At 33.1% G+C, this 24,369-nt stretch overlaps 1 protein-coding gene and 1 long non-coding RNA gene across 2 annotated transcripts; one reads left to right on the plus strand and one right to left on the minus strand.

Moving 5' to 3' along the window:
• Positions 1-184: 184 nt before the first annotated feature.
• On the minus strand, positions 185-8,496 carry LOC128988424 (phospholipase A1-like). Its single transcript, XM_054409691.1, has 6 exons — positions 8,404-8,496; positions 7,648-7,789; positions 5,793-5,941; positions 2,122-2,282; positions 1,222-1,300; positions 185-381 (listed from the first exon to the last, which is right to left on the minus strand). The coding sequence occupies exons 1-6, from the start codon at positions 8,447-8,449 to the stop codon at positions 185-187; spliced, it is 774 nt and encodes a 257-aa protein (XP_054265666.1). The 5' UTR covers positions 8,450-8,496.
• A 905-nt stretch (positions 8,497-9,401) lies between these two features.
• LOC128988750 (uncharacterized) lies at positions 9,402-20,457 on the plus strand. Its single transcript, XR_008490428.1, has 3 exons — positions 9,402-9,798; positions 14,619-14,929; positions 19,982-20,457. It is a non-coding gene; the product is annotated as an uncharacterized LOC128988750 (long non-coding RNA).
• The last annotated feature ends 3,912 nt before the right edge of the window (positions 20,458-24,369 follow it).

Consider the following 24,369-nt stretch of genomic DNA (forward strand, 5'->3'; position numbering starts at 1 on the left):
AGACGGCGAAACCCTAGGTGCAAATAAGTTTGTCTCAACTTGACGAATACTCACCACAGCTGCACCCTGGCTGGTTCATCTCATCGTTCAAGTAGAGGTCCACAGTGCCACTGGCGTCATCTCTACCCTTCAGCCCACTGTTGGAATGCCAGACGGCGAAACCCTAGGTGCAAATAAGTTTGTCTCAACTTGACGAATACTCACCACAGCTGCACCCTGGCTGGTTCATCTCATCGTTCAAGTAGAGGTCCACAGTGCCACTAGCGTCATCTCTACCCTTCAGCCCACTGTTGGAATGCCAGACGTCGACCATGGTACCCCTGGGTCTGCGGAACAGATGTTTGTCGGAGTCAGAGAACAAGGGAAGAGCCGGGTCGAACTCTACAATAGTACAAATTTGTAAGTAGCAGTTTTAGAACGAATAGGGAAAGCAGAATATTGAAACAAAATTTGATAAGAAGAATTGGTAAAGGTAAGACCTTCGTTTGAATATGACCAATGTTTACCAGATCCAACCCCACTAGATTAAAAATACTAATTTAAAATTATAACAATAAAAACCATTCAAGACAACAAATCTTTGTCTTTTCAAAAATGATAACAAACCAACGAATATTTTGAGAAAACCCATTGCCAATGCACTACCAGCTCAAGGATGAATAGGTTCGGAATTGAAACACAATTGGCCACATTTTCGAGAATGGATTTTTTTTTACTAAACAATAGATAATAAATGTTTAGAAATATGACAGAAACATTTGCATAACTGTAAAGCCGCATTTATATATTACTTAACAAAAAATATCCAAAACATGTCATTATATCAATTATTGTCATCACTGGTAACAACATAAAAACTTTGAAAAAGGGCTGTAAGACTATGAATTTACACGTTGTAAATACTTTAAAACTATTGATAGCAACTAAATGTCATCAAACAAAAGATCTCTCTTTGGGTTCTGTATTCTTTTGTTTAAAAACCATGCTGCAAACTCCGGCTTGACTGAAGATTGTAAAATAACGAAGTTGAAGGGTCTCTTTACTAGATGATGAACTAGTAAGACTCTAATAGAATGATAGACTCTTTAAATCTTAGATACTAAATTTACATTGTTGTTTTGTCCGGAATTCAAATTATATTGAAAGGATTTTTTTTCGAATCTAATCGCTATTAATGTTAGAGTGTAAGTTTAATAACGTAATAGAAACGATAAAGCTTACGTGTCACTCTGGGCAAGTCAAGGTCTAGAGAGGCCCAGGCCACTACATGCGCTCCCATGCTATGGCCCAGCATGTGCATCTGTAAACAAAGTTTGTAGATATTATGTACTTGTAGTCAATGGCTATGTACGCATATGTAAAGCACAAAATGACAGTATACCGTCAACATGTGCATCTGTAAACAAAGTTTGTAGATATTATGTACTTGTAGTCAATGGCTATGTACGCATATGTAAAGCACAAAATGACAGTATACCGTCAACATGTGCATCTGTAAACAAGGTGTGTATATATTATGTACTTGTAGTCAATGGCTATGTACGCATATGTAAAGCACCTAATGACAGTATACCGTCAACATGTGCATCTGTAAACAAGGTGTGTATATATTATGTACTTGTAGTCAATGGCTATGTACGCATATGTAAAGCACCTAATGACAGTATACCGTCAACATGTGCATCTGTAAACAAGGTGTGTAGATATTATGTACTTGTAGTCAATGGCTATGTACGCATATGTAAAGCACCTAATTACAGTATACCGTCAACATGTGCATCTGTAAATAAGGTGTGTATATATTATGTACTTGTAGTCAATGGCTATGCACGCATATGTAAAGCACCTAATGACAGTATACCGTCAACATGTGCACTTGTAAACAAGGTTTGTACATATTATCATTGACTAGTCAAAGATATTATGTACTTTTAGTCAATGGCTATGTAGGACTATGTAAAGCACCAAATGTAAAGGGAACTGTATATATAAGTTGTAAAACATTTAAAAACTTTTAATTTTGTTTCAAGTTAGGTTGAAGCTATTGTATGGATGTATACACGTCGTTATCTTCAACATGAGCTTTTATCTTAAGATTACCCAATAAAAAAATACAATTACCTGTCCCAAGTCTGTACGTAATCGCTGCACTTGTTTTAAGAACTCCGCCACACACTTGCCTACTGTGGGGATACTGTAAGCTGCCTCGGTGTAGCAATGTTCTTTGCTGATTGGGCTCCAATCAACGGAGATTATGTTCATATCACCGCTCTTGAAGTATGCTGCAAGATTAACGTGCATTACAAATTTGATTCCAATGCCAATAATTGATAACATTGCTATTTACATTTATTCTAGTTTATTAATAAACGTGATTTTAAGCTATAAAGTAACACCTCTATTGTCTAATAAGATATTAGGAAACATCTAAACCTGTTGTAGACAGTTTAAAATAGATAAACTAGTTTATAACAATCACATTCTCTTCATAACTGTATTTCTTCATAGTAAATGAAATGGTGAATGAAATATCATCATCATCATTCTTTTATTGATTTTCCTTCAAGGGTACATCAAATAAATACATTTTCGAACTAAAAGTTAATGAAAAAAAGGTTGGTAAATTAGTTTTACTAATAACTAGGTAAATAAATAAGTATATAAATATTAACATGCAATAAATAATTCAATGAAAACCCCAATAAAATCACACAAATAAATATAAACATAGAATACCGGTAAAAGAATATGAAACACCTGCAGTGATAACTGAGCCAACATTCAAAATTAATTGTATTCAAACATGCATTAAAAGAAAGAGATCTGCATTGAAATTTTAAACGAGGTATTTAAGGGGGATTTGATTCAAGTGGTGGGGAGGGCTGCTGTATGTTGCCTGCGGGCCTTATTTTCCATTCATTCTCTAATATTTCAAAAAATATTTTCAAATGTTACGCAAACTCACGCAATGTCGACATAGCCTATTATTTTCCATAAACATACTGTCCATTCCACATTTGCCCATTCCATTGTACAGTCAATAAAATGCATGCCATCCATTCTCTATTTCCCTACACAGTACACGTTTCTATTTCCTGTCTCATCTTTCCTGCACAACCAGGTTCCTAATCTATATCTCGCTATCAGTGACCTCTGACTTGGTTCAAGTAAACAAACATACATTGCTCCTGACCTTGGCACTCCAATCATCCTTATCGCTTCTAAACTTTTCTTTGTCATCGCCTCAGTCCACAAATAAGAGTAACATGCATTCTTTAAAACATCTTTAATTTGTTTAATATTTTTTAAGCTAAGAGTATCACTTTGCCAGATTTGTTAATATTTTCCGAGAATGAAATATGAATGAACTGAGTGCAGTGAGAGTATTTGAAATGCAAAACTTACAACCTATTTAATATTAATGGTTATTTTTACTATTGTTACGGAGGGGCAGGAACGTTTAAGGGTTGTCGCGTGCGTCTATCTATTATCTCATAGGTCGCCTCAATGGCATAGACGCATAACTGCAGGAGCCATGCACCTTGTCTAGCTATGCATTTCCGTGAAATACAGGATGGAGACCACCTGCTTTGTGTTCCTTAATCCTTACCCCATTGTCAAGTCAAAATTGGATGAGATAGCACCAATTAGTGAGTTTAATCAACTGTAAATAAAATAAATAAATAAATAAATAAAAATGCCTTTATTTACGAGCGAGTTTCATGATACATGTTTTTCAAACTAACTCAAGTCACTAAATCTAAACTATCCTAATATATTTACATAAGTATATATATTAGTATAAATATACGCTGTGGCAGTGACAGTATAGTGACAGGGTAGTGCGAAGTGATGTTGTATTAAGTTATAAACCCTGTAACTTAGCTGTAATTACTGTAAGTAGAAATGTTGTAATTAAGGTAGTTAGGAAATAGATAGGGTTAGCTAGGTGATTATAATTACTGTAATAAAAAAAAATGGTGTTAATTATAAAATTACCACAGTTTTTTAAACGATCCTGTAAGCTCGCAACAATATTAAACCAAATGTCATTTTATGTACCGACTACTCTTCACATGATGTGGTTTTGTATTAGGCAATTATTAAAGCAGATAAGTTTTTTGACTAGTTGATTAGATAACATGCAAAAATCGTTTTGAGAGTCAATATTCCCCTACCAAATTAATTCTATGTTCTGATAAGCGTCAAATAGTCAAAATACATAAATAAATAAATACCACCGCCGCAGCAAACCTGCAGACTAAGCAAATTTAAATTTGTCTGATTCGATTTAAAATTAAATATTTTCATAAACAATACATATTTTCTCCATTTAAATAACTTTAGATTTAACCATTACCTAGGTTTACTGCTACAGAAAAGATAAAAAGCTTTTTCATCAAATTTAAAAGATTAAATAAATAAATGTTCCCAATTTGATCAACATACTATAAACATCAATAAAAGCAAACAACTACTGAATTTGAATTCTTAATCGTCCAGTTTTGGGGACTTTTCTCTGTAACGTGTAATGACCCGATCTAGCTAGTTCGCGAACTAATTCAAGTTTTGCTAGTTCTACACCTTCAAGCTAAATTTCACCAAAATATCATCTAAATTAGTTAAGCTATTGCTTCCATGGATGTGTAAATCGGTCCCGGGTCTATGTCTTACCGTACCACTTACGGTAATAGATTCTTCTCCATAGGAAAATTCGCTAAAATACTAAAAATTACAGTACAAAAACATGATTGCCAATGAATCAAACAATAATCAATATTATAGTCTAAGGGATAACAAAATAAGCTTACCCAACATTCAAAAGGAACGTTTCAGCAGGGGCTCGACAGTTTTACACAAAAGAATAATGGAACATTTATATGTATGTGCCAAGCAATATGTATGTGTCTTATGCGATAATTCGACCATTTCCAAATGTTTTAAAACCAAACAAAATCAGATTGAATATGCTAACTCTCTTGTTACATATAAATTATCAATTTGAGATAGATAATTAACTTACATACATGAAAAACATGTAGAATCTGTTGACTGTATCTCAAGAAGCCCTCAATATACTAATGAGAATTATGATTCAGAGGAGGAAGGTGAACTGGCCACACAATAACAAGCAACATTGCCTATGTAACTGACATGGTTGTTGATGGAATTGCCATTACACAGCAGGCAAGTTCAGAATTCAAGACAACTAAATAGGCCTAATACTGTTCTGATTAATGGTCTGAAAAAACATACCTTATGGTACGGGACAAAATATCGTTTTGTGACGGTCGGTTGCTTAGAGGAGAATCTCTCATTGTCGCGGTACTGTTATATTAGGAAGGTTGAACATAAACTTTGATTAATGTATGTATGATATGCTTTGTTTAGCTGACTACGTCCATTAACAATAATACTTAATGCTACGAACAATTGAATCCCTAGGATAATGAGCAGCCTGAAAATGGCTTGGGGAAGGTTTCCAGGCCATGCTTTACAGCCACAGCGACCTTAACAAACTGAATGTCCAAAATAAAAATAATCTGACAACCTTTATGCTTGTTTTACGGCTTTCAAAAATTATACTTTTAAATTTTAGTTCTAATTGATTATTTTTCATTAGATTTCTTAAAAAAACAATAAACTTATCTTAATTAAGGACATTTATTATATATGTAAGTTAGCTGGGCAATCTTGAACGTCTACATACTAATATAACCAGTAGACTAATTTCTGAGGACCAAAAAATTCCTCGACGGCCCTACTGACTATAGGAACCCTTTTTGACTTACCAGGCCTAAGTTCTTCGTTGATGGCTTTGTCCTTATTCATGGTGTATCCGTGGACAAGGACCTTGACAGGTAGGTTCCTGATGAAGGGCGCGTTTCGTATCGTAGCTTCATCACAAGGGTTGAACTTATAACCATCATTCTGACGATCCCTGAACTTGCATTTTGTTATATCATGCTTAATTATGGTACATTTAATTACAAGTCCGGAAAATATTTGTTTACCGGACGAGAGACGTGTGACAATTTTCCCAATTAATACCTAAACTAACCTAACAATAATAAATAACAGTAAAACAACATTAAACGTCTTTCCAACGACCTAAGGATTTATCACTGAAAAATTATTGGAAGGCCACACTCGTCTAGTAAAAATATATTTTCCGTACTAGTAATGTAGCATACTGTTACCATTCACATTAAATCTAATCAATTTAATATTTTCACAGAAATGTCTGTACAATAGCGTCAAAACTTTAAAACTTAACAAAACTTATTCTGTAAAATAAAAACTACGCACTTGTTGCATTAAATAGGCTATGTAACTCAACTTTTTTAAAGTTTAAGATTATTTTATTACTGAACTTTGTCTAGTTTATTAAGTTCTTCGAGCAACTCTTCATTTGCAACATAAAAACAAACTATCAATTCAGGTTAAGAGTATTTCTAGAACAAAAACAGTAAATTTTGAAACTAAAAATTTAATAACATCTTTTTTATATTAGTTTTTATTAATTATAATCGACCCCAAATACAATCTTACTGGACATACCTTTCTTTACACAACCATACCCCACACCCCTTGAATCCGAAAATGTACTACGAGCAAAATTAAGACAGAGAGTGGCACAAGTTGATGTTAGAACTAGTTTAAAATCTTTTTACATACTAGTTTACATTCTTTGGAAATCATGTACAACTGTTTGAAATTTCATCAAATGAAACAACTAACAATATTCGCGATCGTCTCCCTCAGACAGAAATATGGTCAAAGAGACTGAGATAAATTTAGATTATTTCTACTGTTCTTGATTTTTCACACAATATATTCAGAAAAATGCCAAACACTTACGGATCAAAGTTAACTAAAAAGTGTGTATAGCATCGTAAAATAATAGAAAACATTGGATGGCCCCACATAAAAAACCCCAAGTATTACTTTCCTTGGCTATACTTAAGGCACTTACGTTTAATTATCTTTGACCGTTGTCACCAGTCCCACACAAACTTTTAACCTAGCCTGACTGATAGGCCAGCTTTTTCAAACTGTAAAATTGTTAATAGGCTATCATGTAAACAATTCTTGACGAATATACCTATATCTGGTCCTGACTGATATCTGCCCTGATATCCGAATCTTGTCTTTGGTAGTAGCATAGATAAAACACAACATCTTAGTAGATTTGTCATCCTTATGTCAGTTGAAATCCTTTATGATCAGGGGTGCACTGCAGAGGTCGTGTTTTTATTATTTTTTTATTTCAGCCTTAAAACCTCATTTAGCCAAATAAAATGATCTAACAATAAACAATAACTCGTCCCCTAGTAATATATTCAAACAGTTAAGCACAAACATACAATTGACCCTAAAATAATACACATTAGTAATAATAGAACCTGGTTTAAAACCTTGTTTAGCCAAATGACAAGATCAAATCATAAACAATAACCTGGTTATATAACCAATCAGTAAAGCATAAATCATGAAGTTAACCCAAAAATAACAGAAACAAGATTACACCGTCAGTAGCCAATATGAACTAGACAGAACAAATGAGATTACAAATTTACAAAGGGACGAGAATAGTTAGTATTTGGTAGTAGTTACCGATTATTACAAATGTGTTTTCGTCCTCACCTGGTATAGAGCCAGAAGGTGACTTGATTGTTTGGACACTGTAAGTCAGTGTATTTGTCGCATTGTACACCAGGCTTCTTGTCGAACAGGCTGATCACAGTTTGGCGAATCTTTTCACCAAGATCGAGTGAGTATACTGTACCTATTACCAAAAAGGAATAAGTTAATACATGATTTTGCATTAGTGAAGAAACTAAACAACATAATTTTTTTAATACGGTAAAAGAATCTTTCTAATTTGATAGACAGCTAAGGTGTCTGGTTCAAATTCTATAAGCTGATTTTAAAATGTTTGACTTCTACAAGGAAAACTTCAAGTAGTTTCCTAAGAAGTTATTTTGATCACCCAATATTTATTGGTTAAATGATCAAATTTTGAATTAGCAACTGCAAAACCCGTACAAGTACGATTATGACATTTAAAAACCAAGATTCTTGTAATTGGTTCTTCTTACCGATTTGTAAAAAAATTTACATTTACTAAGGATTTCAGACTATTTTCTGTCAAGCATTACATAAAAGTAAACAGCTGTCTATGGAGTTTAAAATTTTAAAATAAAATAAAATACAAAATTAAAAATGTTAGTGCACTTTTAAAATTTAATAAAATGTTAAGATTTGCCGAATTCATTACAAAATATAACAAGGAGGCCCTATTTCAATTTAAGTAAATAAATTTAAGGAGTAGAACAGTAAAAAATAAATAAAATAAAAATGAAATAAAACCATATACGCAAAGAACTTTTTTTTACATACCTGGGAAAAGACAGAATGCTAAAGTGGAAACACCTAAATAAATCATATTTTAGGCTAAAAGACTTCTGGCTCTTGTAGTCTGCAGAAAGCGTTTGGCTGAACTTTAATAGTGAAGTATTATACAGAACAACAATGACAAGAATCACCTGTTGGCGTGACACAACACAACAATGCCCAGCTGTGGAAAAGCTGTGGGAGTTTCCTACATGACGTTTCCAAAGTGAATAATCAAGTAAGGAATACACAGATTTTTAGATGAAGAAATGGTTTGGGATTAGCCATAAGGACATTTGGATCTAGATCTGACAACTACTGCTTCCACTTTTATTGGTAAGCTTTTAGCTTTAAAAAACAAATTAATTTTTGTTGAGAAAGCTAACCAATAATGGAATGGAAACACTTTGAAAGAACAATTAGATGATTATGCCCTCATGATCTTCCAATAGGAACCCAAAGGAGAGGTATAAATCGACGAAGAGATCATTTTAAAGTGTAAGCTAAGTTCATGAATTACTCCCCTCAAGATAAAAATTTATATTATAATTAAATGTTTTGATTTTTTACTGGTTGGTTTAAGACTTACAACTAAAAGTTTTAGATTTAAATCTTTAACACATAACTGTATCACACATTTTTGTAGAAAAACTTTGTTTTGAAACTAATTTCTCCAAATTTTAAATATTCTTGTTTCTTGAAACGTCTTTTTCTTGTAATTTCTTGCAACAGTCACAAGACCAGTGTTTCGACCGTTCACTTAAAAAAAACAAAAAAAAAACGCCAATGACACACAAATCACTAACATAGAAAAGTAGCATAATATGTTATATTATCAAAAATGTGCCCATTTTAGGTATTTGTTTAGTAAAACTGTGCTACGCGTGTGCCATTTCCGTGGTCAGTTACAACAATGCCATTAGCGATTTGACGGTCACTTGTAGCAAGTGCCATTATCAAACGGCTACTTCGGCCTCGTGTGGACCAGTTCGCTCACTAGGTGACCTTACCCACTGGATATCATTATCTCACAAGTCAGTTCTGTGTTTACCTCTCTGTCGAACAGTGTTTTAGTCTTCTAGTGATCGCAAAACGTTACTAACAGTCTTAATAATCAATACGTTTGGCAATCAAGTGATTTAGGCTTTTCTGGAAAAGTGTTCGTATTTTAAAATTGGCTTGGTAAACTATAACAGTAATGTTCCCAATTGTTTATCTGAGCACTATTTTGGTTATGATGTTGTTTATTTTCATCTGTGAATCGATCGTGGTTATGATTTCTTTTCAGGAGTGATATCGGCTTTTTGCGGTATGTTTTGACCACAGAAATAGCAAAATCATTATTACATTGCTGTAGTAGGGTGATTATACTGGGATTCTCAAATCACGGCTGCCATAAAAGTGAGTATTGAAGTTTACTATTTAAATGTTTGATCATATATGTTAAATTATTTATTTCAAAAATACTACAAAGTATTTCTTTTAATTTGTTTCAAAAGAAAATGTCCCCCAAACCTACGAATCGTTATCGGACGAAATATTAGTGTTATATATATCAATCCTATCAGATATAGTTTTTATTCGATATCATTATATATCTATACTTATTTAATACGCAAGCAGGTTTTATGTGACAATTACTCCTCCGAAACTACTGAACCATTTGAAATATGTTTGGTGTCATTGGAAAGAGCGTAACGTGAAGTTGTTTTTGCAGGAAAATGTCTTTTTAGGGAAATGATTAGAGAGTGAGGCCCTGGGGCCCTTTAAAGTTTTGTATTTCTCCATAAGATTAACATGGTAATCAAAAATCTTTATGAAACTCCAGCTGTTGTCAGAAATAAAAAGTGAGAAGAAGTACAAATGTTAACTGTAAACAGTCATTAAATTTGCTAAATTTAACAGTTTACTACAAACAGTTACTGACTTGGTTGAAATGAAATATTTTCTATTTGAATTTGGGTTGGTGTAAATATTACAATGGAAAAAAGCGAGAGAGCCTGGATAAATTGATAAATAATTAACACTGTGCTGCATTTCTTAATAATCATTGAAAGACCCGATTTGCAAACTATGGAAATATAGGAAAGTCATAGAACACAACCAAGGAGAAGAAAACGAAATAATGTTTTTTTTAGAATTTATAATCGCTTCTAAAGTCATCAGAAATTATGACTGTTAGTCGTTTTAAAATACGCCTGTAATTCTTCGCAATTGCTCGAATTCGAGCAACAGGGACACTAGTTATATCTATAATACGTGAATCAGTTTTTTGTGAACACTACTCCTCTCTTATTTGTGGACCAATTTCAACGTATGAGGTGTTAAAAAATTCGTATGAATTTTGTAGTTTTGCAATAATATTTTACAATAAAAAATCTTACCCATAAGGGCACAAGGCACTCCCAAAAGGTAATTCTCCTCCTTTCGAATTACAGAGAAAAAAACGAAAAAAAACAACAACAGAAAACAGCTGTTAATAAAAAGAAGCTCAGCGCAGCTTTTTTAGGAATGAATATTGATGTTTGTAATAATCAGGAGGTTATAGGCCAATGTAAAGAGTTGATCAATTTTGTCCGAAGAACAGAAAGGAAGGCCCGAGTGCTGTTTGACTCCCCGGAATGGCCCAGTGCGTAATAGTGATTCAGGAGAGGGGTATTAGTGGAAGGGGTTGAATTTGGTAGGATGTAACGGAGACCGGGTACAGTTATTGCACTAATCGATTGAAAATATCGATTACATTAGTAAACCTTCATTCATCTTTTCATAATCAGTTTGGTTAGGTTAGGTTAGATTATAATAGTTTCATCTTATCCCTCAAACAAGTTTTGCTCATCCTACCCTGGTTGATCCTTCCACCCCCATACCCTCCTTACCTTAGACCCTTACCGTGGAACTGGTCACTAATACCTGGCTAATAATACTACTTGGAATACTAAGAAATCTGTTCTTATTTTTGAAATTTAATTTGTTTAGGTACGTTTATTCTGATCAACTATTCTTTTGAACAAATCATATTTGAAATTTCTTTGAGATATCATTTTAAAACCACAGTATATTTTAATCATATTTAATAATAGTTGCTGTACCCGTGCTCTGCAACGGAAAGAAAATATAGTTTAAAAGAAGGGCGTTCCCTTAATATAATAACATGTATTGATAGTTAAAACTATCTCTAGGTTGATACAGCAACGGTTGTTGAATATTTTTTGTTTTTTTTAGACTCTGCTGATAGTCAAATGAGCTGTGGCTATTTTATTTGAAAACTGGATGAAACTTATCTGGTCTTGAACAGATCTCTGAGTTTTCCGTTATAAATACTTTTTAAAACTTTTGAACAAAACAAAACAGATTTGAATAAATCCTAAGTGAAACTAATAAACCATTGGCCCAGTCAGTGGATGACTTTTGATTCCGGCCTCAAAGCCACCCGATATTATTAATCATCATATTTAAAAAAAAAAACAATCTACAAACTCCATTGATTAACAAGATAATGTACGTAGTGGCATGTTCGTAAACAATTTTCTATTTAGTATTTAGTCAGATGTAGGAACCATTACATTTATTATAAAGACCAAGACGTTGCAGACACGTTTCACAACAATCTGGAAACAACTGTTCCACCTTGAAGCGAACCTTCCTAGTTTGTACAAAAAGGTACTGAACGTGTTTTAAACTGACCTCCAGTAATCGCACTGTCCAGGAACAGAACACCTGCTATTATCCTCAATTAAGCAGTTTTTCATTCAAGAAAATGCCAAAGTGTCAGTAAAAAGCAAATCATTCTGTAAATGACAATTTCAGAAAAACCAAAACATAATGAGTAGCCTACTTTTATTCATTGTATTAGATGGACTGTTTACAATTGGTATTTTTTGAGGGTACTCATATTCGAACAATTATATTTAACGTATTATCTTTAATTAAACACGTATTTGTCGACATCGTTTTAAACTCAAGTAACGTTTAACATGCCCACCAAACCTTCTAACATTTTCTGCTTCCTCTTGGAAGGGCCAAAATGGACTCCGATGCCTTTTAGCGACCGAGGTTATTTTAAAACCAATTGAGGTTGTTTGAAATTATTCTGTAATATTTTACATAAGTGGTTTCATATTTTGACAAAATAACGAATCCCACTCGTCATTCATTTCACAAACAGTAATTTAGAGTGTCAAACAACGTGAACTGACAGAAACATAGACAAACACATTACATGCATTGATGGTGAAATGAAGTAGATAAACTACAAAACAATTACAGTAATACGAGGGACTAAACAGAATCAATTAGGCATTTAATTAATTAAGATCTCTTTCTAGTAAACACTTCCTTGTCTCGAATAGTAAATAGAAAATCTGTTTCTCATTGGCAGAACAACAAACCTATTAAGTTTATTTCCGAGGGATAGTGCTATCGCATTTCTAGCCTTAATGTTCTCTTTATAGCAAAATCATCCTTCTATCATCTTAATTCTTAGCCGAAAGACTGTGCGAATAAAGATACCAACATTTCGAAAAAAAGAAAGGGGTCTTCACTACGAGCAAATGCAATTAAAAGACTGAACCCATGCTAAGAATTTTCGACTGGGAAAATAAACGTATACTAACGTTTGACAATGACACATCTAAAGACACGTTATAAGCCTACAAGCAAATCAAACACTGCGGTTTTAAGGTTTAGAAGGAATTTCCTCGTCAATATTTTGATTATTACTCGCAGATGTTTCTGCTATAGTAATAATCACGAAACAGGATTAGTAAGATGTTAGTTTTGTGTGCTGGGTAAGACATCTTCTGAACTGGAATAAATTTAATTTGAACTAAACAATAAATGAAGAGGCTTTTATATTGCACATAAACCTATTATATTTTCTCCTTTATAAAAGGACCTGCACTTTATAGTTGGCCCAGAACCACTAACGGAATCAGCTAAAATACACAGGTGATTGGAAAGAATTGAACCCGAGGATTCAGGACGGAATTCCAGTGTCTCTAGACTAACCACGTCTCAAAGCACAATTAGTACAATTAGACCGCACCCTTTCTTCACCATTCGATACAAATCGCTTTATATCAATATCCCGTTATTGGGAGCTTTTAGTCGATAAAATGATGAATTCACAAAATGGGTTGATGTTACATAAATTCCGATTGGTTTACTAAAGAATTTTTAAATTTCCTGAATTTAAGAAAGTAATTAGATTTGATAGAATAAACTAACCACAAAAGATTCGGGGAAGATGGTAATTGTAAAATATTTCGATAGCATGTCAGTAATTGCCTTGTACCCTTTCTATTTGGTCTAAGTTGAACTAGTAATTCATTCAAATTGCACAGTATAACAGCTTATCTCACATGGGTAGCATTGTTTATTAGCTGGATGTTCCCATACAATAAGAAAGTAGTAAGTTTTCCCGCGAGTACAATATATTGATAACTGGTATAGCCCTGTAATTAGGAATACGTTGGGAATTCGATCAAATCCTCTAGTTGCAGGATGTATTTTCAGGTAAATGAGAGCATAGTGGATTAAACGCAAGACTTCCAAATAATCTATAAATATTCCCAAAGACATGATTTTACCTGCAATATTACCGTGACCAGTAGGTTTAAAGACCCTTAACAATAGTTCTACTTATATATAAAAAGATTTATAGGTCCATCAGTTTATGAGAATTATGAATTATGAGAATAATATGTCATAGATGAATCATGTAATGTCTGCATTGCAGAATTTCGTTTCCAAAAGATCATGACAAAAATTAAAACTTATGTATTCACACAGGCCTGCCCATCTATGACACGTCACAGCATAGGTCTCTGGTAAGGACAGTTTCTTAGTATTGGAGGATTGTCCCTTAAAAGCCATGCAATAAGTTGAAATCTTTCATCTTGGTTCAGTCTTTTAACTTATAAGTTTGTCTACTTATCCAGAGAACAATTGACGATATATCTTTACGATGAGAAGAGTTTCTTTGCATTGGATGTCTTCAAAACATCATACAATATTACAATTTAAATTATTGTTTGGTTATTAGTCTAATAACGAATCAAACTTTGAACAATGATTGCATAGAGTTGCTTTGATCAATTGCATTAAAAAAACTGCTCCTCTATCCTCACTCTCAATCTAAATCACTCTAGGAAAAAGTCAAGACTATCCAAATACAAGTACTTGCTACACATTGTATAAAGTGAACGACCTTTCTCTTTCAGCCGACCTTCTGGAGACCAGGAAGAAGCAGAATCAGTGTTGCCAACATTCGTGCGATCAGGTGGTGCCAACCCTTCGCATCCGCTTTCTCCGCCGTCTCACTCCGAGACATGACGCTGTTCGACAACCTCCTCAGGAGGATCACGGAGTTCCTGGTAGTTCTTCAGATGTTCTTGATGGCCTCGTGTTGGCCCACGCCATTGGACGAGTACGAGCACGACGAGTACGAAGAGGAAGTCGAGGAACCCCAAGTGCCAGACGTTAGGAGAAGGAACCAGCTGGGAACTGTGAATGGATAGGACAGAAGTTACCTGTGAGTAGTTCTAAAAAATATTACATGTATATATTTAAATTATAACGGTTATAGGTAGACATGACATACGAATCTTCCTGTGTAAATAAGAGAAGGCGAATGAACATAATGTTACAAAACCATAGGGTGTAAATTTAGCACAAATTCTAGTATTGAAAACTTTCTTATTTGTCTTCACCTGTGACATAAATTCCTTAACCAAATTCAACAGAACTGCGGTAAGTTCTAAATTACCTTACATTGTCAAACGGTCTGTTCTGTAGTAAATTAATATAGTTCCTGACACAATTGACTGAATATCTTAGACGCTATGTAGTAAGTTTAGCATTTAATCATTAGAACGTCAAGTTTTCTATACACAATGTGTTATATTACATAGAAATTAGATGGTTTCTTTAAAGCATTATTGAAAAAACCAATATCAAATCAAATATGCCCCTTGAAATCTGCTGTACATTGAATTCCAGCAAATATGGTCATGTTGTTTATAAACCAGCTTAACTCATATAGGCCAAGATCCAACAGCATAATTGGACCTTAAATGAATCAATATTGTTTAAAAAATATAAATTATAGTGCGGTACGGGCTTCCATAAAAAGCTGTAAGTGTTAAAAAATCTAATAATAGAATCCTAAAGGTCCATTGTACTAGTGTTAACTTAAGAGAAACTATCATTCACGTGTAAATAAATTTTATAAATATAATGTTGCACTACTGTTTGTCTCCCCAGCATAACAACCCTTGAGCTTAGTGAACAGGTTCTTATCGGTTTACTCGTTCAAAAACCGGCATGGTACCAGATTGGTAGTACTATTTTAGAAACTTTTGGTCGATGGACCAAACGTGATCCCTCAACTTTTCCTGGTTCCACATACATTTGCCTCTCATACACTATCTTGATTCAATTGTCGGCCATTGTCCATAAGCATATGCAAGGCACACGGTCGACGTCGGTTCAGACTGCATTGTATTCTAAGTGGTTGCATAATGACAGCATTGCTAATGACAGTCTAAATGAACGTGACCTTTACCTTGCAGAGTAGAACTATTGACACAAACTGATCTTCCAATCCCATAGTTACTGGTTTGTTTAGTAAACCATTTTTATAGTTTGTTTATGAATGCATTTAGGCTAGGATTATACTAGGACGCTGGCGTCCGGGATGCTGGCATCCGAGAGGCTAGCGTCCCACCTCGAGCCGAAAAATGACGTAATTTGTGTTGGGATGCTAGCCTCTCGGACTGCCATTTTATTTCAATGTTTAGTCACTTTTTGTAACATTAAATAACATTAGGTTTAACGAGTTCCAAGGTTTTATGCTTGAAGGGGCTAATAAAGTGTGTTTTTCAGTAAAATACTGTATTATTAGCTTAGTATAAAACAAATTGACCAAGTTTAATCGAAATATATCCATACACAAGCAAATTCCAACACTTAACAACATTTTCTATAAGAAAAACATGGCAATTTTTAATATACTCTTTTTTAATTTTTCCCATAACTAATAACAGTACAAAAACACTTAAATATATGTACTAAATTATTTGTTTTTAAGCTCATTAATAGACATATATATATATATATATATATATATATAATATTTAAATCTATACGAACGGATGGTGTTTTTGGCCTCTGGGGACATCAAAATGAAAAAGTAAATCGGTCCCGGGCCTAAATTTTACCATGCCCCCTACGGTAATAAATTCGAGCTTTCGGTGGCTTTTTTTAGCATCCGACGCTAGCATCCATAGTATAATCGCACCCATTTGATTAAATGCCCCGCTAGCGTCCCGGACGCTAGTATAACGCCAGCGCGTTAGCGTAGTAGGACGCCAGCGTCCTAGTATAATCCTAGCCTTAGAGATAATCAAGTTATTAACGATTCTTAAACTAAATCTTGGACCTTTGCATGTTTTTATATAAAGCAAAAACTAAATTTTGTCACAAATTAAAACGATTAAAGCTTTTCTTTTGTGTATAATGTTTGGAAATCAGTTGGTGGAGAGGTAAACATTATTATTAACCGGTAACATAAATGTGAATTTGTTTTAAGTCTGTGACATATTATTTGAAAATAATACATCTCCTATCTGGTGCATTAATTTGATTAAGCCAAGAAACAGCTGGTAGTGAATGTGTAAAGTAATTCCTCTATATACTATGCTCATTTTATATTTTCCGACAGGACAACATCATGGCAGGTACTCACATACTCATTCGATAGTTTTGGCACTTTCCTGCATATAAAAATTTGAAATGATACAGCTGGTTAAATTTAAAATAGTTAAAAGCATTGCACATTTATAGCTTGTTGTACTTTAATTTAAATAGCTACTTACAAAATAATTGAATTATGTTTAGGTATAATGTTTTGCCAGTTACCAAAAGAGTTCAATGCAGCAAGATAATAATCTAGCAAGTTTACAATAATCTATTGATGTTTATTAGTGTTGGTGCATTTTAATCCTCATTAATATCACAACGGAACGATGGATTAAACAAAAACTTTTCTATATTTATTATCCTTATTGAACAACAGAAAACAATGTTAAGAATGGTTTTCAGTTACATACAGGGTGCTCTTTTAACATTTTGTTTCTTGCTGTTTAACCCGCTTGATGATTGTTGTGAATTAATATGATTTTCTATTTGTAAGCCTGTGATCTAATATCCATAGAACAAATTAAAGATTAAGAAATAACCTCTAAAATATTTTAAAAAAACCGTTATTTAACAACAAAGCACTAAAATATAGTCAATGCACATAAATAAAAAAAAAAAATTGTGTATAGATTTACCTCTTAACCTGTAATTTGAAAAATTGTCATACATTAGGAAATTGATAAAAGCTTTCCAATGTGTTGGTGTTGAAAAAATCAAATATAGGAAAATATAATGAGCATAAAATCTGAAGGTCCAGCTTGTATCGTTAACAAATTTCGCAAATGGAAGCATAAACCCAAAAATATTATTTTTACTTATGATCCTATTGCTTTCAATAAATTATATCAGGCATAACGGCAGCATGACATCCAAATGTTAAGGTTACCATTAGAACCAAATATTCCACAATATACATTAGCATGCTTCACAAATTATAGCCAATAACATTTTGCAGAAAACTAGAATATTAACATACAAAATAATTTTTCTACTTATAATTATTAATCATGCAGATCACAAAATATTGGACTAAATATGTATTTATCAACTGTACGCATTTAAATATTAATTTACATTTCTTGTATAGAAAAATGCATTAATCCTTATTAGTTATGTAAATATTATAATTACAAATCAAAACATTAAAATAATGAATCACCAGATTTTAACATTACTACAATATTACGAGTCAAAAAACTATTTATCACTTAATTGGGATTTTTGAGGTTCTTCTTGCAAACTTCAGTATATTGAATGTTAAAAATCAAATTTAAATTAATTTAAATGACAATTTAACAAATATTACTTTAGTTTGCCATTCGGTCATGGATGTCTTTTTGTAACTGTCTAGTGCTAGGCCTTGTAACCGTGCGGTATATTATTCGTTACAGAATAATTTCCATTTCACATGACACACTCCATATACTACTACTTTTCATCTTCAAACCAAATTTACAACATATACGTAGCGCGACCGTGGGCGTAAGTAGCGTAATAACGTGCAATCTTCATTGTGGGTTTCCCTGTAAGGTAGGAAATCACGTTTCGTAACAACATAATGATCTAATCAGCTGAGATTCGCTCGTTTGATGTAGGGTTTCTTCAAGTCCAATATCTGCGAGAAGCCGTACAGATTGGCGCCAAGTAATAAAACCGCGCTCCAGATTGAATCCTCTCAGAGAAGTCACCAGAGAATCATATCGGGTCCCCTGACTGTCCTCCAACCTCTTCTCTAGAAAAGATCTCACTCGAACAAGTGTATTGGGTAAAATTATAAATACTAAATATATTTTATAATGTTGATCATTCCATACAAAATATATGTCCTTTTATCAGTGTTGCAATAAATGTTTAGAATCCCCAAAATATAACATCCGAAAGGTTGATAAATCAAATAATTTATATAATGTACATCTAAAAACTATAATTATAAAATAATATAGTAATGTAAATATATCGTAGTTATTTACCTATTTCAATTATTGTAATAATAATCCATAAATTAATAGACAAGCATGTTTCTTCAACACCTTTTTTCTCAGCTCGTGTGCATCGAAGGGAAAATTCACGCATACTGTTAGAAAGATATTTTACTGTAGATATGCAGAATCCCTTTATAAATTAAAATAGGCTAAAAAAGCACAACAAAATAATTTTAAAATAAAATAAAAAACATGGACCCTATTGGTTGCCATGCTGAACGAAAAAAAAACAAATGAAAGAAATTCCAATCACATGTTTTATTTACAGCGCGGAGTGAAAATAGAGTAGTCTGTACATTACACATCTTTGGTAGAGTTTTTTACCACTGGACGACCTCTATCTATTATTATTATTATTTGAGATGGGGACGCCACCTTTTACACACACCTTTCACAACTTATGGAGTATGTAAGCTATAATGAAGTGTGTTATCTATACAGCTATTTACGGAAGAATGAAAGTTCAGCGGCAGTTTTCTAATGAAGAAATCGTGGTTGATTCTAGGCTAAACCGTGCTCTGAGCTAAGTAACGTTTTACCGTAACAACCGTTACAAGTAATTCATCTTTATGCAGTCATGTTGTATTCTAGCATAGCCTACTCTATCCCTACTCTCTCTCCTGTGTATTAGAGGTAGTTATGATTCTATTAACCAACTATTTGTAATCATTCAGCTATTGTTACAACGATGCCGCCTTGGATTTTGTAACGTTACCGACATTTTGGAGTAACTACTATACACAGTATGGTTTAGCTTTGCCTAGCAAATATGAAACGTAGCTTAATTTTAAACTAGTATTTTCAAATAGTTGAATACTGTAAACATTTTTCCTTGATGCACGTATGTCGTATCGTGTATGAGAGACATTAAACTCTTATCCTAATTGCTCTTTTCTTTGCAGGACCAAGGGGATCCTGAATTAACTACATACTGACATCGGAACCTTTCCTTTATAATAAACTGCAGAACACTGACTATTGACTATTGGCAAGTACAGTCAAGTGTGAGGTTATAATACCTGGTAAGCGTTAAACACAGTTAAAGGTAACTCGAAAATGACGAATTTTGAATGAACTTGATCAAAACAGCTGTTTTATGAATTATAAAACATTGTTATTTCCTAAATATGAAAACGAGGTTGATAACATACTTTCCTTATTTGTTAAAATAGAAAATATTTTAGTTTTGTTTCTTTACCAACATAATAAGGAAAGTAGTGTAGTTTTACGTTTGATGTAATGTTGTTTTATTGTTGATATAAATATTTTATTGTTTATAAACATCTCCTTATTTACCTTAACGACGTGCACCATTGATGTAAATATTTTGTATAACGTAACGCACAAAAAAGTCTGGTCAATAAAAACAAAATGCGCTAAGGTATTTTTTAAACAGTCCTCTATACGCTCCTTGTAATAATGTAAGATACAAAATGTATTATAAAAAAGCTTACTAAAAATCAAAAAGAATAAATGAAAATATTGAAATATGTATGTGTGCTCCTTAATAGGTTACACGTTTTAAAAACCTTTTAGATGTACATTCAAATGACATCTACAAACTAGACAGTTCTTGATAACCTGCACACTTATAATTGCTTCCTGCTAGCTCATAAGAAAAGAAAACCAACTCATCTAGAAAAATATAAAATACAAATTTTTGTTCATGGATTTGATTTTTTCCGCTTAACAACATATGGCACTACTCCTTAACTCACTATTAAGTTCACATTGATTACATACATATATACCATTTTTAAAACCCATCATCATAGAAAAGAATATAACTTGATAACTACTTTATTGAAATTAAATCAAATTGGCACATTTTATTCGCGATTCATTTATTACTCGAACATAGTCTTCCTATCTTGTCTAGGTCACCGACTTATTAAGGATGAATAAATATACTAATCTAACTTAACCTAATCAATTTATTCTATAGTTTGATTGATACGTAAACATAAATAAGACAGAAAACACATTGAAATTGTTTATTTTAAAATAAGTGGGAATAGGAAGTACATGTATGTTCAATAAAACTAGAATAACAAAATGAAGTTCCTATGAAGGAAAGTAGAAGCGGACCAGAGTGTGCTCTACAATAGGCAGGCTATAGCAGGAACACGTGTTTGAGATGAACGCCCACATGTTCTTCAGGAAGGTAGGCAATCCTTCCACAACTGTAACCGTTAAGTAACAACTTTCACTAGTTGCGTGTTAGTGACTGTTAGGTCGTTCTCAACACAGGATCATGTCCACAGGCTGGCCTCCCAGGGTCAGGGTAGGTTTTCTAGGAGCTTTCACGTCCTCAATGCTTTCACTCTCAAACGCAGACGATCATGTAGAACAACTTAACGACAAGGTTTAAAATAATTTGCTGAGAAAATATATAGCTTAGTGGCTATTGATACAAGGTTGTACCTTTGAAAGTAAAATTTGTTTACTAATAAATTCAGTTTTTTTTTTTTTTTTTTGTAAGCGTATACTACAGTTGTGTACACATGTGAGTCTGTAAAGAATAAATAGTATTTGCATATAATAAAAGAGAGGGACTCTTTAGTTTCCATCATGAAGTAGTCACCCGTTCTACAAAAATGAAGAACAAATTTGACTCTACGTCATTTAGTTGCGGTTATGCTAGTAGGGCTAGGTGTAAGAAATAACACAACATGAAGTATTAATATTTGAACTATAATAGTATTGTTTGTACTAGTCCATCCTTCGGTTATTGGAAATACTTGTTTGTTGCCTAACTAGTTTGGTTTATAAAGCTGCAATCACTTACCAATGTTATTTCGTGTTAAGGTGCTCAAACAATTATGTATCATTTACGTTAGCTACCGCTTGACAAATATTGTACATTGCACAGAGAAAAGATAAAAATACTACATAATAAGGGACGCTAAATAAATAAGAGTAGAGTAATAAAAATAAAATGAAGACAACAATAAGAGAAAACAGAAATGATTGTTTCAGTACCATCGATAATGAACATGTAATGTTGATATAAAAAATAAATGCAACTGTGAGGAAGTGAGTAAAGAATTAGAGGTGTGAAAGTAAGACAAAAACATTGTTTGTTTGATAACAATGTGATCATCGTTAAGACAATTGGATACAAGAAATAACGTAACTCCGCAACAAGGGGTACAAAGTTGACAATGATTAAGGTGGCATTAGTCTTAATGTCAAATATTATTGATTTCAAAATTCTATGCGTTTTACTTGGGCTTACATACTAAATTATTGGTCCGTTTTACGCTTAAACAAGGTGGTAATGTTTAAAGGTGGATTAACAGTGCATTTCCCTGAGCTTGGAGTGAGATTGAATCTTAACAAAATTATCGTGATGAGCTCAAGACGGGGTTGTTCTAACAAACTCAATCACCCTTCGTTGAGTTTTCCACCATGTTACCCCCCCCCCTCCCTCGAAAAATCTTCTAAGGGATATCGGCATAACTTGTGACTAAATAATCGTAGATATAACGTGTCAGTGTTTAAATATTGCGTTGGATTTAACTTTAAATATAATTTTCCTTACAATTTGTAAAGAAATGTAAACCCTGAGAGATTTTTTATATCTTAATTAGTTCGAAATCTCCTTGTAAGTTTTGGCTTTTATTAAGGGGCCATATTGAAATATTCAATACAAACATGGAAATTAAATTTACATCTGTACAATACAACTGTACCCTTGTTTGTCAAACTTCTTACTAGGCACAATTTATATTTAAAATTAATTTTCGTTTTTAGTAGGTAAAAACAAATAAATCTTCATCTTGCTTCAAAATATATATGTATTTAAAATTAAAACCTCTTCAAAACAGTTTCAATTAAACTTCTCAAATTATCATCAATTTTTATTTTAAAATATGTGTTTTATTACTCATTATCCAAAAAACCCTGAAAATAATACAATCTTTTAGTTATTAGTCTACTGATAGATTTTATATAAACTTGATTTTAAATTGGAATTCAACAAAATTTATAATTTTAATATATGAATTTGCATAAGAGAAAGCAAGGCATTTATTTAATTTGGAAATTTCTACAAAACTAAACTAAATTTAGAAAAAAAGAAAAACTTACCCAAAATGGGGTTAAACACTGAATTTAAACAAGTTTACTTATGAACAACTGACTGTAAAAGAGACAGCAGCACGTGGCAGAGGGCCTTATATAACCTTGGTATAACAATTCTGTACAAGAAACTAACTAAACATCTGATTGGTTGTTGAGCCTTGCTTTGTCTTTTACATGAATGACTGAGCTAAACAGGAAAATTTTCACGTTATTGTACATATGGTACACAACAATAAAAATAAAACTATCAATCGGGAAAAATATACAATTGGATTTCAGTGGCAGGAGTATTACAACAGAGAGAAATTATACTTTCTTGCCAGACCATATTGATTTTATTTTGTAGATAGATATGTCTACAGCTTCGGGTGGTTTAGAATCACTACATCACGGAGTAACAACATAGCTAAAAGTCGTGGTTGTCGGAATTCGAACCCGGTCATTTCAGGTCGGAAGTCTGCGATATAGCTTGAAGACTTTTGACCAACCCCAGCCGTTTTCCAAGGTGATGATATAGAATATTAGCTGTTTACCCAATCACCCCCCATCAGCTATCAGCAGTCAGTTCTTCAGCAGTGGGCCCAGTCAGCTGTTAGATAATGGGGACCCTTGTTTGGGGTCAGATTTATCATGCTGAAGAATAAAGATGTTTGTAAAGTTTGCTTATTAAAAGAACCAAAAATCAAGTTAAAAATCGATAAAGATTTAGTACTGTGTTAGAAAAGTCCTATGATGAACGTTTATGATTTTTAATAAATCCATACTAAGACATAAATTCATGGAAAACAGAATAGCTGTAGCACGTCGACATAACACATGTTACACGCCTGTCAAAGATGTAAAGTGGAGTAAACAGCGTAGTAACAGGTGTTAATATATGTTACTAGATCGGGAACATTTTACGGTTGTCAGCGAGAGCAGACAAGAACGACAATGATTCCACAATAACGCAGCTGTTTACTCCTTATTCATTTGTAAAATTGGCAAGTAGTTATGGTTCCAGTTTGGGTTTTCTAACAGATAACTGGATTTACAGAAAAACGAAAAAGGCGAATTGAAAATTATAGAAATTTTCAAGTGTAAAAGAAAACATAGTCAATGGATCAAACACAACAACATTGGTTTATCAGACTCAGAGGGTTCATTATAATACGGTTTTAACGATGAAGGTGTTTAAAGGATTCCACCGATGAAAGCGTAAAAA

Source organism: Macrosteles quadrilineatus, unplaced genomic scaffold, assembly GCF_028750875.1.
Source record: "Macrosteles quadrilineatus isolate MER2022 unplaced genomic scaffold, UCM_ALF_1.0 Scaffold_3__2_contigs__length_128488019, whole genome shotgun sequence".
Classification (NCBI taxonomy): Eukaryota; Metazoa; Arthropoda; class Insecta; order Hemiptera; family Cicadellidae; genus Macrosteles; species Macrosteles quadrilineatus.

What these genes read in the sequence shown, in the direction of transcription:
- LOC128988424 (XM_054409691.1), bottom strand. Translation starts at nt 8,449, where the DNA reads ATGATTTATTTAGGTGTTTCCACTTTAGCATTCTGTCTTTTCCCAG. An exon ending in AGCATTCTGTCTTTTCCCAG is followed by an intron (nt 7,790 to 8,403) that starts GTATGTAAAAAA and finishes TTTTGGTAATAG; the next exon opens with GTACAGTATACTCACTCGAT. An exon ending in TACGTACAGACTTGGGACAG is followed by an intron (nt 1,301 to 2,121) that starts GTAATTGTATTT and finishes CTTTGTTTACAG; the next exon opens with ATGCACATGCTGGGCCATAG.